This window comes from Somniosus microcephalus, chromosome 19, assembly GCF_052327205.1.
Source record: "Somniosus microcephalus isolate GS21.2 chromosome 19, FLI_Smic_1.0, whole genome shotgun sequence".
In the NCBI taxonomy this organism is placed as follows: domain Eukaryota; kingdom Metazoa; phylum Chordata; class Chondrichthyes; order Squaliformes; family Somniosidae; genus Somniosus; species Somniosus microcephalus.
Window position 1 is genome coordinate 77,145,850 of NC_141005.1, and position 20,603 is coordinate 77,166,452.

Here is a 20,603-nt window from a genome sequence, read left to right on the forward strand (position 1 = left end):
TAAAGTCGGGCGGCCGCTAAAGTTTGCGCCCGGCGCAAAGTCGAGCCCCCTTCACCGATATTCAGTTGCATCACCCTAAGAGGTTGCTGCTGCGCTAAAACAGGCGATGCACTATCATTAGGCGCTAAGCCGGCAGCCCGGGACGCTAACACCGAAAGTTGGGCGCAGGGCAGGTGCGGCGAGCTGCTGATTGCCGGCAGACACTCTGGCTCCGGTGAGCTCTTAAAGGGGGAGGGTGGATTTTGACAGGCCGAGACTAGTGTATTTGTGTTTTTGGGGATCCTCCTCCTCCTCCTCCTCCTCCCCCCTCCTCCTCCTCCTCCTCCTCCCCCCTCCTCCTCCTCCTCCTCCTCCTCCCTCCTCCTCCTCCTCCTCCCTCCTCCTCCTCCTCCTCCCAAAGAAGGAGTGTTGCAAAACGGCTGCCTTTTCCACTGCAGGAGTGCCCTTTAATTTGCGCTCCCCGCGGCCCGCCTCGGCTGTGTACCGTTCCACTTCACAGTTGTTCGGGCCGCCAGGCGCACAATGGGGTGGTGCGAGTGAAGTTCCGGTTCCGGGCGCACAAAGGGCGTTGCACGACGAAATGACGTCATGATCTGCGCACGCAGATGAGCGCGCGCAATAACTTTGCGCCGGCGCTAAACGTCTACTGAAGTTGGGGCGAGGCGCAGATCGCACTGCACCCGGGCGCTAAGCGCCTAGCGCTCGAGACCTACTCCTCCTAAGGCGCAGCGAACTGAATTTCTAGGCCAAGGAGCGGGGAGTGAGAGCAGCCCAGACACACCGGCAGCAGCAGCGAGAGCGGCCCTGGGTGGAGACTGAGCACGGAGACCGAGGAGTTAAGGAGTGGGGAGTGAGAGCGGCCCAGACACACCGGCGGCAGCAATGAAAACGGCCCTGGCTGGAGACTGAGTGCGGAGACCGAGGAGTTAAGGAGCGGGGAGAGAGAGCGGCCCAGACACACCAGTGGCAGCAGCGAGAGCGGCCCTGGGTGGAGACTGAGCGCGGAGACCGAGGAGTTAAGGAGCGGGGAGAGACAGCGGCCCAGACACACCAGCGGCAGCAGCGAGAAGTAAAAAGTAATCGAAGTGTGATGTCACCAGAAAGCAGGTAAGTGATTGGTTGGTGAGTATTTCTCTCTTTCTCGCTTTTTTCCAAACTTAATTTTTGTGGTTTAAAGTTTCTAGGGTCTCTGTTGTATAGTGGGGAGTGGTAGTAAACAAGAGCCCTTGAGTATATCATTTAATTGTAGTCTAATTAGTGGTATTGATTTGATTTAATTTAATTTGAATTAATTAAAGGGTAAGTCATGGCAGCACAGCTTGGTCCCATGGCATGCTCTTCCTGCACTATGTGGGAAATCAGGGACACTTCCTGTGTCCTTGACGATCATGTGTGTGGGAAGTGTATCCAGCTGCAGCTACTGACAGACCGCATTGCAGCACTGGAGCTGCGGATGGATACATACTAGAGCATTCGCGATGCTGAGGACAACATGGATGGCACGTTTAGCGAGTTGTTCACACCGCAGGTAAAGACTGCAGGCAGGAAGGGAATGGGTGGCCACCAGGCAGAGTAGTAGGCGCAGGCAGGAAGTGCAGGGGTCCCCTGTGGCCAGTCCCCTTTCAAACAGATGTACCACTTTGGATATTGTTGGGGGGATGGCTTATCGGGGGAAGGCAGCAGCAGCCAACTTCCTGGCACCATGGGTGTTCCTGCTGCACAGGACGGGAGGAAAATGAGTGGGAGAGCTATAGTGATAGGGGATTCTATTGTAAGAGGAATAGGTAGGCATTTCTGCGGCCGCAAATGAGACTCCAGGATGGTATGTTGCCTCCCTGGTGCAAGGGTCAAGGATGTCTTGGGGCCGCTGCAGGACTTTCTGGAGGGGGAGTGTGAACAGCCAGTTCTCGTGGTGCATATAGGTGCCAACGATATAGGTAAAAAATGGGATGAGGTCATAAACATTGAATATAGGGAGTTAGGAGGTAAATTAAAAAATAGGACCTCAAAGGTAGTAATCTCAGGATTGCTACCAGTGCCACGTGCTAGTCACAGTAGAAATAGAAGGATATTTCAGATGAATACGTAGCTAGAGGACTGGTGCAAGGGGAAGGGATTCTAATTCCTGGGACATTGGAACCGGTTCTGGGGGAGGTGGGACCAGTACAAACTGGACGGTTTGCACCTGGACAGGACCGGGACTAATGTCCTAGGGGGCGTGTTTGCTAGTGCTGTTGGGGAGAATTTAAACTAAAATGGCAGGGGTTTGGGAAACTGTGCAAGGAGACAGGAAAGGGAAGCAAGGATAGAAACAAAAGACAGGAAGGAGAAAAGCAAAAGTGAAAGGCAGAGAAATCAAGGGTGTAAATCAAACATGGCCACAGTAAATAAGAATTTAAGAGTGTTAAAAAACAAGCCTGAAGGCTTTGTGTCTTAATGCGAGGAGCATTTGTAATAAGGTGGATGAATTAGCTGCGCAAATAGATGTAAACGGATATGATATAATTGGGATTACGGCGACATGGCTCCAGGGTGACCAAGACTGGGAATTCAACATCCAAGGGTATTTAATATTCAGGAAGGACAGGAAAAAAGGAAAAGGAGGTGGGGTAGCATTGCTGGTTAAAGAGGCGATTAACACAATAGTAAGGAAGGATATTAGCTCTGATGATGTGGAATCTGTATGGGCAGAGCTGAGAAATACCAAAGGGCAGAAAACGTTAGTGGGAGTTGTATACAGACACCCAAACAGTAATGCTGAGGTTGGGGATGGCATTAAATGGGAAATTAGAGATGCGTGCAATAAGCGCACAGCAGTTATCATGGGTGACTTTAATCTACATATAGATTGGGCTAACCAAATTAGTAACAATACTGTGGAGGAGGAATTCCTAGAGTGTATACGGGATGGTTTCCTGGACCAATATGTCAAGGAACCAACTAGAGATCAGGCCATCTTAGACTGGGTATTATGTAATGAGAAAGTATTAATTAGCAATCTTGTTGAGCGAGGCCCATTGGGGCGGAGCGATCATAATATGATAGAATTCTTCATTAAAATGGAGAGTGAATTAGTTGACTCAGAGACTAGGGTCCTGAATTTAAATAAAGGAAACTATGATGGTATGAGGCACGAGTTGGCTAGGATGGATTGGGGAATGTTACTTAAAGGGTTGACGGTGGATAGGCAATGGCAAACATTTAAAGATTGCATGGATGAACTACAGAATTTGTTCATCCCTGTTTGGCATAAAAATAAAACAAAAAAGGTGACTCAACCATGGCTAACAAGGGAAATTAGGGATAGCCTAAGATCCAAGGAGAGGACATATAAATTGGCCAGAAAAAGCAGCAAACCTGAGGATTGGGAGCGGTTTAGGATTCAGCAAAGGAGGACAAAGGGATTAATTAAGAGGGGGAAAATAGATTGTGAGAGTAAGCTTGCTGGGAACATAAAAACAGACTGTAAAAGCTTCTATAAATATGTGAAGAGAAAAAGATTGGTGAAGTCAAGCGTAGGTCCCTTGCAGTCAGAATCAGGGGAATTTATAATGGGGAACAAAGAAATGGCAGACCAATTAAATACATACTTTGGTTCTGTCTTCACAAAGGAGGACACAAATAACCTCCCAGAGATGTCAGGGAACATAGGGTCTAATGAGAGGGAGGAATTGAATGAAATCAATATTTGTAGGGAAATGGTGTTAGGGAAATTGACAGGATTGAAGGCTGATGAATCCCCAGGGCCTGATAGTCTACATCCTAGAGTACTTAAGGAAGTGGCCCTAGAAATAGTGGATGCATTGCTGATCATCTTCCAAAATTCTATAGACTCTGGAACAGTTCCCATGGATTGGAGGATAGCTAATGTAACCCCACTATTTAAAAAGGGTGGTAGAGAGAAAACAGGGAATTATAGACTGGTAAGCCTGACATCGGTAGTGGGGAAAGTGCTAGAGTCCATTATAAAAGATGTAATAGCAGAGCACTTGGAAAACAGTGACAGGATCGGACAAAGTCAGCATGGATTTACAAAAGATAAATCAAGCTTGACTAATCTACTGGAATTTTTTAAGGATGTAACTGGTAGAATAGATAAGGGAGAACCAGTGGATGTGGTGTATTTGGACTTTCAGAAGGCTTTTGATAAGGTCCTGCGTAAGAGATTAGCATGTAAAGTTAAAGCACATGGGATTGGGGGTAAGGTACTGACTTGGATAGAGAACTGGTTGGCAGACAGGAAGCAAAGAGTTGGAATAAACAGGTCTTTTTCCAAGTGGCAGGCAGTGACTAGTGGCGTACCGCAGGGATCAGTCCTAGGACCCCAGCTATTCACAATATATATTAATGATCTAGTCGAGGGAACTAGATGTAATATCTCCAAGTTTGCAGACGACAGAAAGCTGGGTGGGCGTGTGTGCTGTGAGGAGGATGTCGAGAAACTCCAGTATGATTTGGAGAGGTTGGGTGATTGGGCAGATGCATGGCAGATGCAGTATAATGTGGATAAATGCGAGGTTATCCACTTTGGTGGCAAAAACAGGAAGGCAGGTTATTATCTGAACGCCAATACATTGGGAGAAGGGGAAGTTCAACGAGACCTGGGTGTCCTTGTGCACCAGTCGCTGAAGGTAAGCACGCAGATGCAGCAGGCGGTTAAGAAGGCAAATGGTATGTTGGCCTTCATAGCGAGAGGATTCGAGTACAGGAGCAAGGATGTCTTGCTGGAGTTGTACAGGGCCTTGGTGAGACCACACCTTGAGTATTGTGTGCAGTTTTGCTTGCCTTATCTGATGAAGGATGGCCTTGCCATGGAGGGAGTGCAGCGAAGATTCACCAGACTGATACCTGGGATGGCAGGAATGACGTATGAGGAGAGATTGGGTCATTTGGGCTTAAATTCGCTGGGGTTTAGAAGAATGAGAGGGGATCTCATTGAAACTTATAAAATTCTAACAGGACTAGACAGACTAGATGCAGGAAGGCTGTTCCCGATGGCGGGGGAGTCCAGAACCAGGAGTCACAGGCTAAAGATAAGGGGTAAGCCATTTTGGACTGAAATGAGAAGGAATTTCTTCACCCAGAGAGTGGTGGACCTCTGGAATTCTCTACCACAGAAGGCAGTAGAGGCCAATTCATTAAATATATTCAAGAAGGAGTTGGATATATTTCTTGAGGCTAAAGGGATCAAGGGATATGGGGAGAAAGCAGGGACAGGGTACTGTATTTGAATGATCAGCCATGATCTCATTAAATGTTGGAGCAGGCTCCAGAGGCCGAATGGCCTACTCCTGCTCCTATCTCCTATGTTTCTATGTTTACCTTCCCTCGATCACTGACCATCACAGCGTCTGCTTGGCCATAATGCAAAAATAAAATCCAACACATAATAAACATCACAAAGTAAATTTATAAATGAAATCATGCTGTACTGCATGCAAACTTGTGCATTCCCTTAGTGCTTGTCTTCCATTTGCCTTTGCCTGTCCTAGTGCTCCCACGCAGTGCTACCCCAGTGGCTGCAGCATGGCTGGTGGAAGGCTGCTGACTTTCAATGGAGGAGCCTGCAGCTGGCCTTGGAGGATGACCTCGAACATCTCTGGGCATAGAAGGCCCAACTGTGGACTGCACCATCTCAGCATGGATGGCAACAGCCTGGGCTGGCTGGCTGACAGGCAACAGCAAGGGCACTGGCGGAGTGGCAGTGGTGGGATTCCAACACAATTCCAACACAAACACTTTCCAGGAAGAGTCACTGGATAGCAATCAGGAGCAAAGAAACAAAGACAGTTGTAGTTGTCCCGTCAATACCCTGGTCCATCAGCACAAACTAGAGATCAAACCTGGGGGCTTCCTGGTTTCTGTACACTGCCATACTGAATGGTTCATTTACTTTGAAGCTTCAGAGGACCAAACCAGGTTCTACAGATTGAGAATCAATGTAATCTTTACACTCTACTAAACAGCAAACGCAGGATGGATTAAAAAAATATATGTTAATGAAATAGGACATGAGAGTGTTTTGAGTGTAATCAAATTGATCAGATATGCCTTTTTATTGAAATGTCAAGCACATCATCAAGGTTTAGAACAAATAGAAGGGAAGAAGGCAAATTAGGAACTAGTGATTGGGTGACCTCAAGCTTTGGTTATAAGGGAAGACTTACAGAGGTAAGGAGTCCCATAGCCTTGAGGTCTTGAAAAAGAAAGAATGATTCAGAGTAGGAGATGGCACCATCAGTCTTCATTTCAACACAGTGAGAATTTCAGGGATGAGGAGAGTATGTTGAACAGCACATTGCTGTTCGAGAGAATCAGGAAAGGAAAGTTCAGAGGTGGGCTGACAATAGTGAGAGAGACAAGGAAGGGTCCTTCCTGAGGGAGCCCCACCGTCAACACGCCTTTTAAATAAAGACTGTTGCAAAGAGTTCTGATTTATTATAATATTCTTTTGATTTTGTCTATTTTTGTTGAAGTGTTTGGAATGTCTTCAGTTTAGACATAAAATGGTCATGAGTTATGAAATAGTGCCCAAAAATATTCAGCAGACAATCTCTAGAGTGAAAAGCCCAGCTTTACAATGAATTTCAAGCCCCAATATGCCACCAGTGTTAGTCTCAGTTTTGAGCAGTGTTGGCTCAATCTTACCATAAAGAAGGGTCTTTCTCAATTTTTTCCTTATGTTGCTTTATAGCAACTCCAAGAGACTGACTAACGGGGAATCCTTCTTTGGCAAGTTTGATGCTTGGCTCAAATAACCGTTTCCACGGTAACCTTCCATGCCGTTCATGTGCTAGTTGGTATCCTCGGATTTCACCAGGGATTGCTATGGACAATCCTCCTGTGGGTAGGCACAAACATAAACAACAGGCTAGTTTTTAAATGTAAACCTTTCCATTTCAGTGCACTCACTTGCAAGAGTTATCTGACCACGCTCACCTCACCAGGTAATGATTAGACTGAAGCAAGAACTTGGTTATTATAAATAGCTCTGATGCTTCAAATGAATCAAAGGCTCCTACCTTGGCTTTGACATCGACTGTTAAGAACATAAGAACATAAGAACAGGAGAAATAGGAGCAGGAGTAGGCCAATCGGCCCCTCGAGCCTGCTCCGCCATTCAATAAGATCATGGCTGATCTGATCCTAACCGCCAATCCACTATCACAGAACCATCTCCTGAATCTAACAGAATTAGACACACGAAATAGGAGCAGGATCAGGCTACACGGCCCCTGGGCCCGCTCCGCTACCCACAGGGCCATGACCGATCCGAACCTAGACTCATGTCCAAATTCCTGCCCGCTCCCCGTAACCCTTAATTCCCTTTACTTCTAGGAAACTGTCTATTTCTGTTTTAAATTTATGTAATGATGTAGCTTCTACAGCTTTTTGGGGCAGCATATTCCATGGACCTACCACCCTCTGAGTGAAGTAGTTCCTCCTCATCTCAGTTTTGAAAGAGTAGCCCCTTATTCTACGACTATGCCCCTTAGTTCTAGTTTCACCCATCATCGGGAACATCCTCCCCGCATCCACCCGATCCAACCCCTTCACAATCTTATATGTTTCAATAAGATCGCCTCTCATTCTTCTGAACTCCAATGAGTAGAGTCCCAATCTACTCAACCTCTCCTCATATGTCCATCCCCTCATCCCCGGGATTAACCGAGTGAACCTTCTTTGTACTGACTCGAGAGCAAGTATGTCCTTTCTTAAGTATGGACACCAAAATTGTACGCAGTATTCCAGGTGCGGTCTCACCAATACCTTGTACAACTGAAGCAATACCTCCCTATTTTTATATTCTATCCCCCTAGCAATGAAAGCCAACATTCCATTGGCCTTCTTAATCACTTGCTGCACCTGCATACTAACCTTTTGAGTTTCGTGCACCAGGACCCCCAGATCCCTTTGTACTTCAGTACTTTCCAGTTTCTTGCCATTAAGATAATAACTTGCTCTACGATTTTTCCTGCCAAAGTGCATAACCTCACACTTTCCAGTATTGTATTCCATCTGCCAAATCTCTGCCCACTTACTTAGCCTGTCTATGTCCCCTTGCAGGTTTTTTATGTCCTCCTCACTCACTACTTTCCCTCCCATCTTAGTATCATCTGCAAACTTTGATATGTTACACTCGGTCCCCTCCTCCAAATCGTTAATATACATTGTAAAGAGTTGGGGACCCAGCACTGACCACTGTGGAACACCACTAGTTACTGATTGCCAGTCTGAGAATGAACCATTTATCCCAACTCTCTGCCTTCTGTTAGATAGCCAATCCTCTATCCATGCCAGAATATTACCCCCAATCCCGTGATTTTTTATCTTAAGCAATAATCTTCTGTGTGGCACCTTGTCAAATGCCTTTTGGAAGTCTAAATACACTGCGTCCACTGGTTCCCCTTTATCCATCCTATATGTTACTTCCTCAAAGAACTCCAGCAAATTTGTCAAACATGACTTCCCCTTCATAAAACCATGCTGACTTTGTCCTATTAAATTATGATTATCCAAATGTCCTGTTACTGTCTCCTTAATAATGGACTCCAAAATTTTACCTACCACAGATGTTAGGCTAACCGGTCTATAGTTTCCAGCCTTCTGTCTACTGCTCTTTTTAAATAAGGGTGTTACATTTGCAGTTTTCCAGTCTGCCGGGACCTTTGCCGAGTCCAGGGAGATTTGGAAAATTATTACCAATGCATCCACAATCCCTACCGCCACTTCCCTCAAGACCCTAGGATGTAAGCCATCAGGTCCAGGTGATTTATCCACCTTGAGTCCCATTATTTTACCGAGTACCACTTCCTTAGTGATTTTGATCGTGTTTAGCTCCTCCCCCCCTTTAGCCCCCTGTTTGTCCAGTGTTGGGATATTCTTAGTGTCTTCTACTGTAAAGACTGATACAAAATATTCATTCAGTGTTTTTGCCATCTCCATATTTCCCACCATTAATTTCCCGGTCTCATCCTCTAAGGGACCAACATTTACTTTAGCCACCCTTTTTCTTTTTATATAACTATAAAAGCTCTTACTATCTGTTTTTATATTTTTTGCTAATTTACTTTCATAATCTATCTTCCCTTTCTTAATCAATCTTTTTGTTATTTTTTGCTGTCTTTTAAAGTTTTCCCAATCCTCTATCCTCCCACTAGATTTGGCTACCTTATATGCCCTTGTTGCTGCTCCTACCAAACAATGTGTATCGAGATCTTAGAATTATAGAATAGTACAGCAGAGAAGGAGGCCATTCGGCCCAATGAGTCTGCGCCAGCCCTTTCGAAGAGCAATCCAGTTAGTCCTATTCCCCCTGCTCTTTCCCCAGATCCCTGCCATTTTTCTTCCTTCAAGTATTGATCCAATTCCCTTTTGATGGCTGCTATTGAATCTTATCCACCGCCCTATCGGGCAGCGCATTCGAAATCTTAACCACTCGTGGTGTAAAAAGATTTTCCTCATGTCACCTCTAGTTCTTTTGCCAATCCCCTTAAATCTGTGCTCTCTCGTTATCAACCCTTCAGCCATTGGAAACAGTTTCACTTTATTTACTCTGTCTAAACCCTTCATGATTTTAAACACCTCTATCAAATCTCCCCTTAGCCTTCCCTGCTCCAAGGAGAACAACCCCAGCTTCTCCAGTCTATCCATGTAACTGTAATCCCTCATCCCTGGAACCATTCTAGTAAACCTCTTCTGCACCCTCTCCTAAGCCTTCATGTCCTTCCAAAAGTGTGGCGCCCAGAATTGGACTCAATACTCCAGCTGAGGCCTAGCCAGTGTTTTATAAAGGTTTAACATAACTTCTTGCCTTTTGTATTCAATGTACGCGATTTTCCCAATGGAGGCGGACTGGAGGCGGGTTTTGGTTTGGGTGGGTTCCAAACCCGCCTCCACTGAGAGGTGGGAAAAATCTGCGATTTTCCCCTAATTGACCAGTTGATTTCAGAGGTGTGGGCTCCCCGGGGCCAATTAGTGTTTTGGGGCTGAAACTCGCCTCTGCTGACGTCACTTATCCAGCTTCATTTAAGGGCTGCTTGCTGCCTTGGCTCATTCCACTGGTTTTTGGTCAATGCGGCACCAAACTGTTATCTCCTTGAAGAATGGCCAGCTCCAAGGCAAGGCCCTCCCCGAGGTTCTTGGATGAGGCGCTGGGTGTGCTGGTTGAGGGGGCGAGAGCTAGCAGGGAGGTGCTCTTCCCCTCATCTAGGAGGAAGAGGCCTCCCAAAGAAACCAAGGCTGTGTGGGCCCAGCTGGCAAGGGGTATAACCTCCAGTCTGTGTGCAGATTGGGTGATTGTTTCTGTTTATTGATTAAATGCCATCCCTGTGGGAATGTATTAAAATTAGGTGATGGCAAACTGTTGGCGTGATGGCATCTGTTATTTCGGCTTAGGCAGCTCCACATTGTGGGCTCTGTGACACTTGTGTGGTCAGGTTGGTGGTCAGAGTGAAAGGAGGCCAGAGAGTCATGTCCATTGTCTATCATGTGTTAAGAAGGAGCCAAGCCCATGTGCCACAATGGGCAACCTATGCAAATCTGGCCAGGATGAGTGCATTCCTTGCACGACGTGCTTCCATGCGCTGGCGCCTTCTGCCCTGTGCAGCATCAGGTGGGTGAGCAGGAGGTTGGGGCTCCTGCTGATGTTGCTGCAGAGCTGCCTGGTTCTGTCGCTGCCGTGGCTGCTCCTCATCCGAATCTGAGGTCCATGGTGAAAGGAAAGAAATGGTTCCCATGCTGCTGGCAGATACCTCCGTTGGGGAAGCGCTCAGTCCAAGCTGGGAGAGGGTCTTCCAAGGAGGTCTCACAGTTGAAAGATAGAAGCTGCAGCACCTCCGACTTTGGTAGGCCTGCTAAAAGTGCTGAAAGAACTTTGGAACAAAAGTTCTGCCACCTGCAACTGCTCCCTGATGAAAGCTCCGTTTTAATGGCGGAGCTGCAGCTGTGAGGAGGCCACCCACTTGTCAACCTGCCAGGATTAGCTGGCGTGGTTTAGGCGGGTCGTGCAACACGCTGAAAATGTGGTAATATAACGAAGGCCTGTCAAAATAGGATTATAGAGGCCCTTAACTACTATTTAAGGGCCTTAACCACCTCTCCCGACTGATGGAGGTGGGACCGAATCGCACCCATCAAACCCGCCTCCGGCAAATTTGCTTGGCGGCGGATTCCGAACCCGCCCTCAGTTTTTGCCATTTTGCCAAACCCGCCTCCTCAGGGCTGGGAAAATCGCTCCCCATACCTCTATTAATAAAGCCCTGGATCCCATATGCTTTATTAATTGCTTTGTTAACCTGTCCTACCACCTTCAAAGATTTATGCACAAACACCCCCAAGTCAACTCTGTTCTTGTACCATTTAGCATATATTGTTGCTCCTCATTCTTCCTACCAAAATATATCATCTCACACTTTTTCGCGTTGAATTTCATCTGCTATGTGAACCATTCCACCAGCCTGTCTATGTCCTCTTGAAGTCTATTTCTATCTTCCTCGTTGTTTACTACACTTCCAAGTTTCGTGTCATCTGCAAATTTCAAAATTGTGCCCTGTACCCCCAAGTCCAAGTCATTAATGTATATCAGTGGTTCTTGTACTGAACCTTGGGGAACAACACTGTATACCTCCCTCCAATCCAAAAAACAGCCATTCACCACAGCTCTCTGTTCTCTATCCCTTGGCCAGTTTTGTATCGATGCTGCTGCTGCCCCTTTTATCCCATGGGCGTCAATGGTGCTAACACGCCTAATATGTGGCACTTTATCAAACGCCTTTTCAAAGTCCATATACACAACATTAACTGCACTGCCCTCATCCACCCTCTCTGTTACCTCATCAAAAAACTCAATCAAGTTAGTCAAACATGATTTGCCAAATCCATGCTGGCTATCCTTTATTAGTCCATGCTTGTCCAAGTGGCTGTTAATTTTCTCCCAGTTTATTGTTTCTAAAAGCTTCCCCACCACTGACCTTAAACTGACTGGCCTGTAATTGCCAGATTTATCCTTCTCCACTTTTTGAACAAGGATGTAACATTTACAATCCTCCAGTCCTCTGGCACCACTCCTGCATCTAAGGAAGATTGGAAGACTGTGACCAGCAATTTCTACTCTTACTTCCCTCGGCAACCTAGGATGCATCCCATCCAGACCGGGTGGCTTATCCACTTTAAGTACGGCCAAACTGAACTACAAAACCAATCTTAGATACTTAACCACCAAAGGATAGCTGAGTTTAATGAAGTAATAGGATCTTTACACGGATTTCATTGATTCGGGCCTCATGCAGAGACAGATACATTTGGTCACCATGTCATGTTAACCCAGGGTACCCTGATCAATCTGCACCAGCACATGTACTCAAGGAAAAGCAACTGAACCTTCAGGGATTTCTCTTGGTTGCTATGAGTACATATGTAATGCAGGTTTGCACTCTGCTATAGTCTCTGTACCTGCTTTCAAGTGATCACTTCCATCACAGTCAATGGTCTGGATGCCCAATCGCACAGTGGGATGGTTGGAAATGGTGTGTTGTATGGAGGAACTGAAGAAAATTGGCATCGTCAAGGTAAAATTTATATTGCAGAGGTTGGTAGGATCAAAGGTTTGAAAGAGGGAGTTTGTGTCTTTAAGCTGCCACGAATTAGGTGTCAGTCGTAGCTCAATTGGTAGTACTGATGCCTCTCAAGTGGAAAGTTGTGGATTTAAAACCCATTCCAGTGACTTGAGCACAAAATTTAGGCTGACACTTCAGAGCAGCAATGAGGGAGTGCTGCACTGTCGGAGGTGCTGTCTTTCGGATGAGACATTAAACCAAGGCCCTGTCTGCCCTCTCAGGTGGATGTAAAAGATCCCTCGGCACTATTTCAAAGAGGAGCACAGAAGTTCTCCTGCCATCCTGGCCAATATTCATCATTTAACCAACATCTAAAAACAGATTATCTGGTAATCATCACGTTGATGTTTGTGGGACCTTGTGTGCAAATTGGCTTCCGTATTTCCTATATTACAACAGTGACTATTCTTCAAAAAAAGTACTTCATCATCTGTAAAGCTCTTTGAGACATCCTGAGGTCATGAAAGGCACTTTATAAATGCAAGCCTTTTTCAGTTTTTCTGCAACTTAAATCCCCACTGCACAGAAATCAGGTGCAGCCATGATGTTGAAAGGCCTTCTCCATCACACTGAACTTTCCCTTTAGTGAAGCGGGAGACAGAATCCACAGCTGACTATACTAAACTGCGACCTAAACTGGAGTAAGGACTGGTCAGGGGAAAGGTCACAAATACAGCAGTGACTGAACACACATCACCTGCAAACAACATTGGCATCAGGACCCACTAAACCCATCGGCACCCACTAAACTGTACATAGAGACCATTGCTGCCCAGAAATACAACTTACTTTCAAAAACCGGGAGGCTCCCACAATGACTCAGCAAGTTTATCCAATGAGAGCTGAGCCATATCAACCAGGAAGCTCTCAGCTTTGATCCAAGGTCTGTGCTGAGCGAGCTGATCTCAGCCAGTACAGTAATAATGGTGCTAAAGTTGGCCTCAGCACCCCGGGTTAGGAAAAGGTAAACCTCCAAGGTTCCCGCTGATGATGGTTTTTTTTGTTTTTTTAAATTTGTTTATGGGATGTGGGCGTCGCTGGCAAGGCCAGCATTTATTGCCCATCCCTAATTGCCCTTGAGGAGGTGGTGGTGAGCCGCCTTCTTGAACCGCTGCAGTACGTGTGGTGAAGGTACTTCCACAGTGCTGTTAGGTAGGGAGATCCAGAATTTTGACCCAGCCAAGATGAAGGATCGGCGATATACATTTAAGTCAGGATGGTGTGTGACTTGGAGGGGAACTTGCAGGTGGTGGTGTTCCCATGCGCCTGCTGCCCTAGTCCTTCTAGGTGGAAGAGGTCGCAGGTTTGGGAAGTGCTGCCGAAGAAGCCTTGGCGAGTTACTGCAGTGCATCTTGTAGATGGTACACACTGCAGCCACAGTACACCGGTGGTGGAGGGAGTGAATGCTTAAGGTGGTGGATGGGGTGCCAATCAAGCAGGCTGCTTTGTCCTGGATGGTGTCGAGCTTCTTGAGTGTTGTTGGAGCTGCACTCATCCAGGCAAGTGGAGAGTATTCCATCACACTCCTTACTTGTGCCTTGTAGATGGTGGAAAGTCTTTGGGGAGTCAGGAGGTGAGACACTCACCGCAGAATACCTAGCCTCTGACTGAATGGTGGGGGATTCGGCAATGGTAATACCGTTGAATGTCATGGGGAGGTGGTTAGACTCTCGCCTGTTGGAGGTAGTCATTGCCTGGCACTTCTGTGGTGTGAATGTTACCTGCCACTTATCAGCCCAAGCCTGAACGTCGTCCAGGTCTTGTTGCATGTGGACATGGACTGCCTCATTATCTGAGGAGTTGTGAATGCCACTGAACACTGTGCAGTCATCAGCGAACATCCCCATTTCTGACCTTATGTTGGAGGGAAGGTCATTGATTAAGCAGCTGAAGATGGTTGGGCCTAGGACACTGCCCTGAGGAACTCCTGCAGCAATGTCCTGGGGCTGTGATGATTGACCTTCAACCACCACAACCATCTTCCTTTGTGCTAGGTATGACTGCAGCCAGTGGAGAGTTTTTCCCCCCGATTCCCATTGACTTCAGTTTTACTAGGGCTCCTTGATGGCACACTTGGTCAAATGCTGCCTTGATGCCTAGGGCAGTCACTCTCACCTCACCTCTGAAATTCAGCTCCTTTGTCCATGTTTGAACCAAGGCTGTAATGAGATCAGGAGCCAAGTGGTTTTGGCGGAACCCAAACTGGGCATCAGTGAGCAGGTTATTGGTGAGTAAGTGCCGCTTGATAGCACTGTCGATGACACCTTCCATCACTTTGCTGACGACTGAGAGTAGACTGATGGGGCGGTAATTGGCCAGGTTGAATTTGTCCTGCTTTTTGTGGACAGGACATACCTGGGCTGTTTTCCACATTGTCGGATAGATGCCAGTGTTATAGCCGTATTGGAACAGTTTGGCTAGAGGCGAGGCTAGTTCTGGTGCACAAGTCTTCAGCACGATAGCTGGGATGTTGTCGGGGCCCATAGCCTTTGATGTATCCAGTGTGCTCAGCCATTTGTTGATATCACGTGGAGTGAATCGAATTGGCTGAAGACTGGTTTCTGTGATGGTGGGGACCTCAGGAGGAGGCCGATATGGATCAAACACTCGGTACTTCTGGCTGAAGATGGTTGCAAATGCTTCAGCCTTGTCTTTTGCACTCATCCTGACTTGGACCTGTATCACTGTTCCTTCACTGTCGCTGGGCCAAAATCCTGGAACTCCCTTCCTAACAGCATTGTGGGTGTACCTACACCATATGGACTGCAGCGGTTCAAGAAGGCAGCTCACCACCATCTTCTCAAGGGCAATTAGGGATGGGCACTAAATGCAGCCCCAGCCAGCCAGCGACGCCCACATCCCATCAATGAATTAAAAAATTTTTTTAAACGTGCTGGGCTCCACCATCATTGAGGATGGGGATATTCATGGAGCCTCCTCCTCCCGTTAGTTGTTTAATGGTCCACCACCATTCATGACTGGATGTGGCAGAAATGCAGAGCTTTTGTAGGGGTTCGCAAAAATCCCATCGGCCCCGAAGATCGGGAAATATTAATACGAAGAATTGTGTGATTTAAATTGTCTCTGGGTTGGACAATGTTTTAAACATACCCAGAATCGCAGGGGGGCTGCGTTGAGTTGGGCAGCACATGGACAACACCGGAATCGAGGAACTTCGTGGAAAAATTCGCACACTTTAAGACAGCACATTTTATTTTAAAAATGTACTCTTAAGTTTTGAACTGTGTAAATTGCAAAGGGATAAAATGGCTGTCAGAAAGCATGGCCAAGAACAAAGGTGTGTATGTCTGTGAAAAGGGGAGGATCAAGCAATGGCAGTAAAATTCTGTCAATCAAAAAGGGGAGTTTCCCTTGAGTTTGGTAAATTGCAAGGGGCTTTAAAACGGCCGTTGGAATGTATGGCCAAGGACAAAGGAAGCAGCTTTCTGTGTGTGAAGCAGTGGCAGTCAGATTCTGTCAATACAAGCTGTTTGTTTACAGAAACTGCTGCAGAATGTTGACACAGAGAATTATCCACTTAGGCTGTGGTTTCAGTGACCGCAGGACAAAGGGCTTCTGTTTACCTAGTAATCCAACTCCATTCAAAACCCATCACACACCATGAGACACACCTAAACTATGGAAGAGACTTTTTTAAAAGGAACAGTTAAGAATTAATGGGTTTGAATCACCCATTACCCAGACAATAGGGCAGTTGGATCCCTTTTGTTTTAGCCAGATGAACTCCGGATGTGGGCGGGAACGTTTCGGCCCCAGAATGAAGACACATTCAAACCACCCCAAGCTTTATTCGAAACCCATTCCAGACAATGGGAGCAGTTTGGCCACTGGGAAATAGTCCATTTGAATCAGCCAATCATGGCCTTTCTCTTGTGTATTCAAACTTTTTGGCGCGAATTTGCACACAGAGCTTTTCAGCGCCAAAACAGCAGGAGCTCCCAGGATATAAAGATAGCTTCTGAGAAGCATCTCTCTCTCTCTCTCTTTGGACCACAGGTGAGCAGGTTTCTGACTCCTCAGCAAGGCAATCGAGTAAGGAGTTAGAGGGGAGGTAATTTAAGGGAAATTGCTAAGATTGTAAGACTTACATTGTAGCCATTTATCCCTCATTTTTGCCGTCTGCCTTCCCCTGTTAAGCAATATTACATTGATCGTGCGGTGTAGTTTCTTTATTACTTTGATCGTGTGGTGTAGTTTTCTTTAGTTAATAAAGTTAGATTTTCTCGCATCGAGACCATTTTGTCCGTTTTAATATATCATTAATTATAAGTTCCTCCAGTCAGAACTGGAAGCCTGGGTTTAGCGATTCGAAACCGCTGTTTGGTATTGGTCTCAGTGCAGTGGGAAAAAAGGCCGCTTGACCAGGTAAATTACCGTAAACCAGGTAAAGGAAGGTAAATTACCATAAACCAGCTAAAAGATGCCCCCCTCCACTTTGATCTGATCCGTTGATTTTGGGATCGCTTAGCCTTGTCTATAGCTTGCTGCTTCCACTGTTTAGCATGCATGTAGTCCTGTGTTGCAGCTTCCCTAGGTTGGCACCTCATTTTTAGGTACGCCTGGTGCTGCTCCTGGCATGCTCTTCTACACTCCTTATTGAACCAGGGCTGGTCCCCTGGCTTTGTGATAATGGTAGAGTGAGGGATATGCCTGGCCATGAGGTTACAGATTATGGTGGAATACAATTCTGCTGCTGCTGATGGTCCACAGCCCCTCATGGATGCCCAGTTTTGAGCTGCTAGATCTGTTCTGAATCTATCCCATTTAGCACGGTGGTGGTGCCACACAACATGATGGAGGGTGTCCTCAGTGTGAAGACGGGATTTCGTCTCCACAATTGTCATCCAGCAAGGATGAAAAAGCAACCTCGATACGCTCAGTTTTTGGAATCCTGTAGCTTTTCAGTCAGAAACCTTCTGCTTTTGAGCTCAAACTTCACTGAGAGGGGGGTCAGGGTCAAGAAGAATGTACTGATTGTAGTCCTAGTGCTTACCGTTATGAGATGCCCCATCTGTCTTATTAACAAACATATCTCTCGACGCATTGCCTGGGGCCACTTCTCTGGAATTAATTATTTCTACTTTTCCTGAAAAGGAAGAAAAAAAAGTATTGTTCCAAACAAGGTGGCTCACATTACATTACAAGAATTCTGTGTTAAGGATTCACAGCAAACGAGTTAGAGTGCAACAGGAGAAGACAGAATCTCACCTCTCAACCCACCTGAAAACACCTGACGGTGCTTTTAACCCTAGCCGCCCCACAGAAACCAGGCGACAATCACCACGGTTACTTACCCGCCCTCGAGCCACACAGATCCCGCCATCCATGATTTACTTTATGCAGGCTTCTGGATGGCCAAGCCAGCAGGGCCCTTCTATGAATACACAGATCGCAGTCCGATGGACTCAGGCTTAAGCGGGAAAGCTGCTGTGGCTTTCCCGCCAGGCTAGAGAGAGTCGGGGCCTGCTGGGAAGATGAATAGGCCCAAACAGGTAAGGTGTTTTTTACTTTATTCTGTGGCACCAGGAGGATCAGGAATCAGGATCAGGAATCCTCCTTTGGGCCCCATATAGAAAGTTTAAGCCTTTCTCGCTCCAGACTCCCTCCCCAACCACCCCCCCCTTCCCTCCAGTGAGACCTTCCCAGACCCTCTTCCCCACACTTACCCAATGCCAGGGGGCCAATTTCTCTGGAGGCCGGCAGCTGCTTCTTGCCATTTCCAGCCAAGAAGTGGACCAGCGGTATGTTAATAGGAAGCACAATAGCCCGGGCCTGATTTCTGCAGCAGCGGGTGAGTTTCCAACTCACCTCAGCATCTACCTGCCCAAAACCTGCCCAGAGTTAAAATGGGGGTCACTGACTTTAATAGGAGGAAGTGGACATTGACATCACTTGAGTGTGTGCTTCATTGTTCCAGCAAAGGGAGGACTACCAGAACACTACAATCACACTATGACGTGCAGTCACCATGTGATTATATTTAACAGACTTTCCTGGGTCAAGAAGAGGAGAGATTACAAGTATTTAACCCGAGATACTGGCTTGCCCTTTAACGGCAGTCATAGAGTCATAGGGGGAAAAGTTTGGTTGATTAGCGCCTCCCGTTAGTGCCCTAAGAGGGTTAGGGTTAAGAGGGTGCTAATGGGGCGCAACGCAACTCGTGCCCGTGCGTGCCGATGTTTGCGCCGCTCGCAAAATTGACCAGACATTTTGCGGCGGCACTAAACACTACCACCACGATCTCCTGCGCCCGCAAATCGTGACGTCAGTCGAGCATGCAATGCCCCGGTAGCGCCCCGGACCGGATATTGAGTGGCGCCCCCTGCCTTTCCGCCTGCCGCTAGCAATGACAGGTTATGGGGAACGTTTTGCAGTCGAGAAGGGACTGGGGGAGCGTTATTTAAAGGCGACAGCTTCTTGCCTTTTTTTGTCGGCGACATTTTTGCACCACGCATTCTGAGAGAGAGAGAGACTTCTGGAGAGATTCAATGCTGTGTGAAGGAGTTTTGGGGACTGAGCAGCACTTTGGAGGTTCATTTTGATTTGACCTTCCTTGCATCAATTTAGAAGAAACTATGGGGGCTGCACTCTGAGCCCTTTCCCTGGACCTCTCCATTTTTCTTTCCAGCAGATTTGCTGTACAGGTCTCTCCAGGCCGAGATTCAAGGCTGCAATGAGCAGGGTGTGGCTGGAGAGCAAGATCGACCCTCCCCTTTAAGAGCTGGCCGGCGCCAGTGTGTCTGTGTTCCATTGCTGACTGACATCACATGAGCTTCGCCAGCGCTCTGAGGTAGTGCCTTGCTCCTCGGCATTAGCGCCTTAAGAGTGGTGTGTAGAGCCTGATTTAGCGCTCCAATCAATTCAATTCAATTCAATTCAATTCAATTCGCTTTATTGGCATGATGACAAGTTACATCTTATGTTGCCAAAGCATCGGAAAACATTCATGTTTGTTCACAAAAATACAGATCTATCCATACAGTGTATAAACAGATATATCCCTGAGTGTATAAATATACTTTCATATAATTTGTATATACTCTTTTCTTATATTTACTGGTTGTCCCTCTGTTTATGGCAAGCTGTAACATAGTGTGCCGCTAGTGTTACGCAATTTCTCTCTTCCCCTAGTAGGTATGGGAGTTTTTGGTCGTCATTCAAATTTCTGAATTCCGGGCATATTTTTGTGAATTTTGGGTAGAAATTCTCCCTTATGCCCTGATATTTTCTACAAGCTGTGAGGAAGTGCATCTCTGTCTCCACCACTCCCTGACTGCAGTGAGAGCATATCCTGTCCTCTCTTGGTAGCCGGGTCTGCCTGTGTCTACCTTTTTCGATCGCCAGGTTATGTTCACTAAGTCTGTACATTGTCAAAGTTTTTCTCAGTTTGCTATCCTTTACCATGGTCACCTCCAGGGGCAATAGAAGCCAAGTTTGCAGTCAGAGGCGATAATTAGCGCCAAGTGCTAAACTTTGTGCCCGGCCGATAATTGCGCCCCAAATGGGGCGATACCAAATTTCTCGCCCATAGAGTCATAATGGCACAGAAGGAGGCCATTCAGCCCATCGAGTCCATGCCAGCTCTCTGTAGCGCAATCCAGTCAGTCCCATTCCCCCACTTTATCCCCGTAGCCCTGCAAGTTTATTTCCCTCAAGTGCCTATCCAGTCTCCCCTTGAAAACATTGAGGGCTAAAAATTCGGTGGCGCTGCGTTTGGGGCGCCAAGCTCGCCTGGGCGTCGGAATTTGCACTCCAGGCGGAGCCGCTTGCGCCCTCCCGATATTCAGTTGGAGCACCCCAAGAGGGACTTGGGGCGCTGCTCGAGGCTCCCCGCGTCCCGCTTGGGGCGCTCAAACTGAATATCGCAGCACTACGTGCTGCAGCGCCACATGCTGCGGCAAGGTGCGCTGCGGTACTGCAAGCCTTTCTCCCCTTCTTAAGAGTGAGGGGCCTGCACCAGCGCGA

General features: G+C 47.0%; 1 protein-coding gene across 1 annotated transcript in view; it reads right to left on the reverse strand.

Moving 5' to 3' along the window:
* The window catches only part of LOC147104928 (glutathione hydrolase 1 proenzyme-like), a 136,527-nt gene that overhangs the window by 71,560 nt on the left and 44,364 nt on the right, over positions 1–20,603 (reverse strand). The window contains exons 3-4 of the mRNA XM_085962066.1: positions 17,632–17,724; positions 6,649–6,841 (exon numbers count right to left, since the gene is read on the reverse strand). Coding sequence (XP_085818192.1) covers positions 6,649–6,841; positions 17,632–17,724 — 286 coding nt within the window. The remainder of the gene's footprint in view (positions 1–6,648; positions 6,842–17,631; positions 17,725–20,603) is intronic.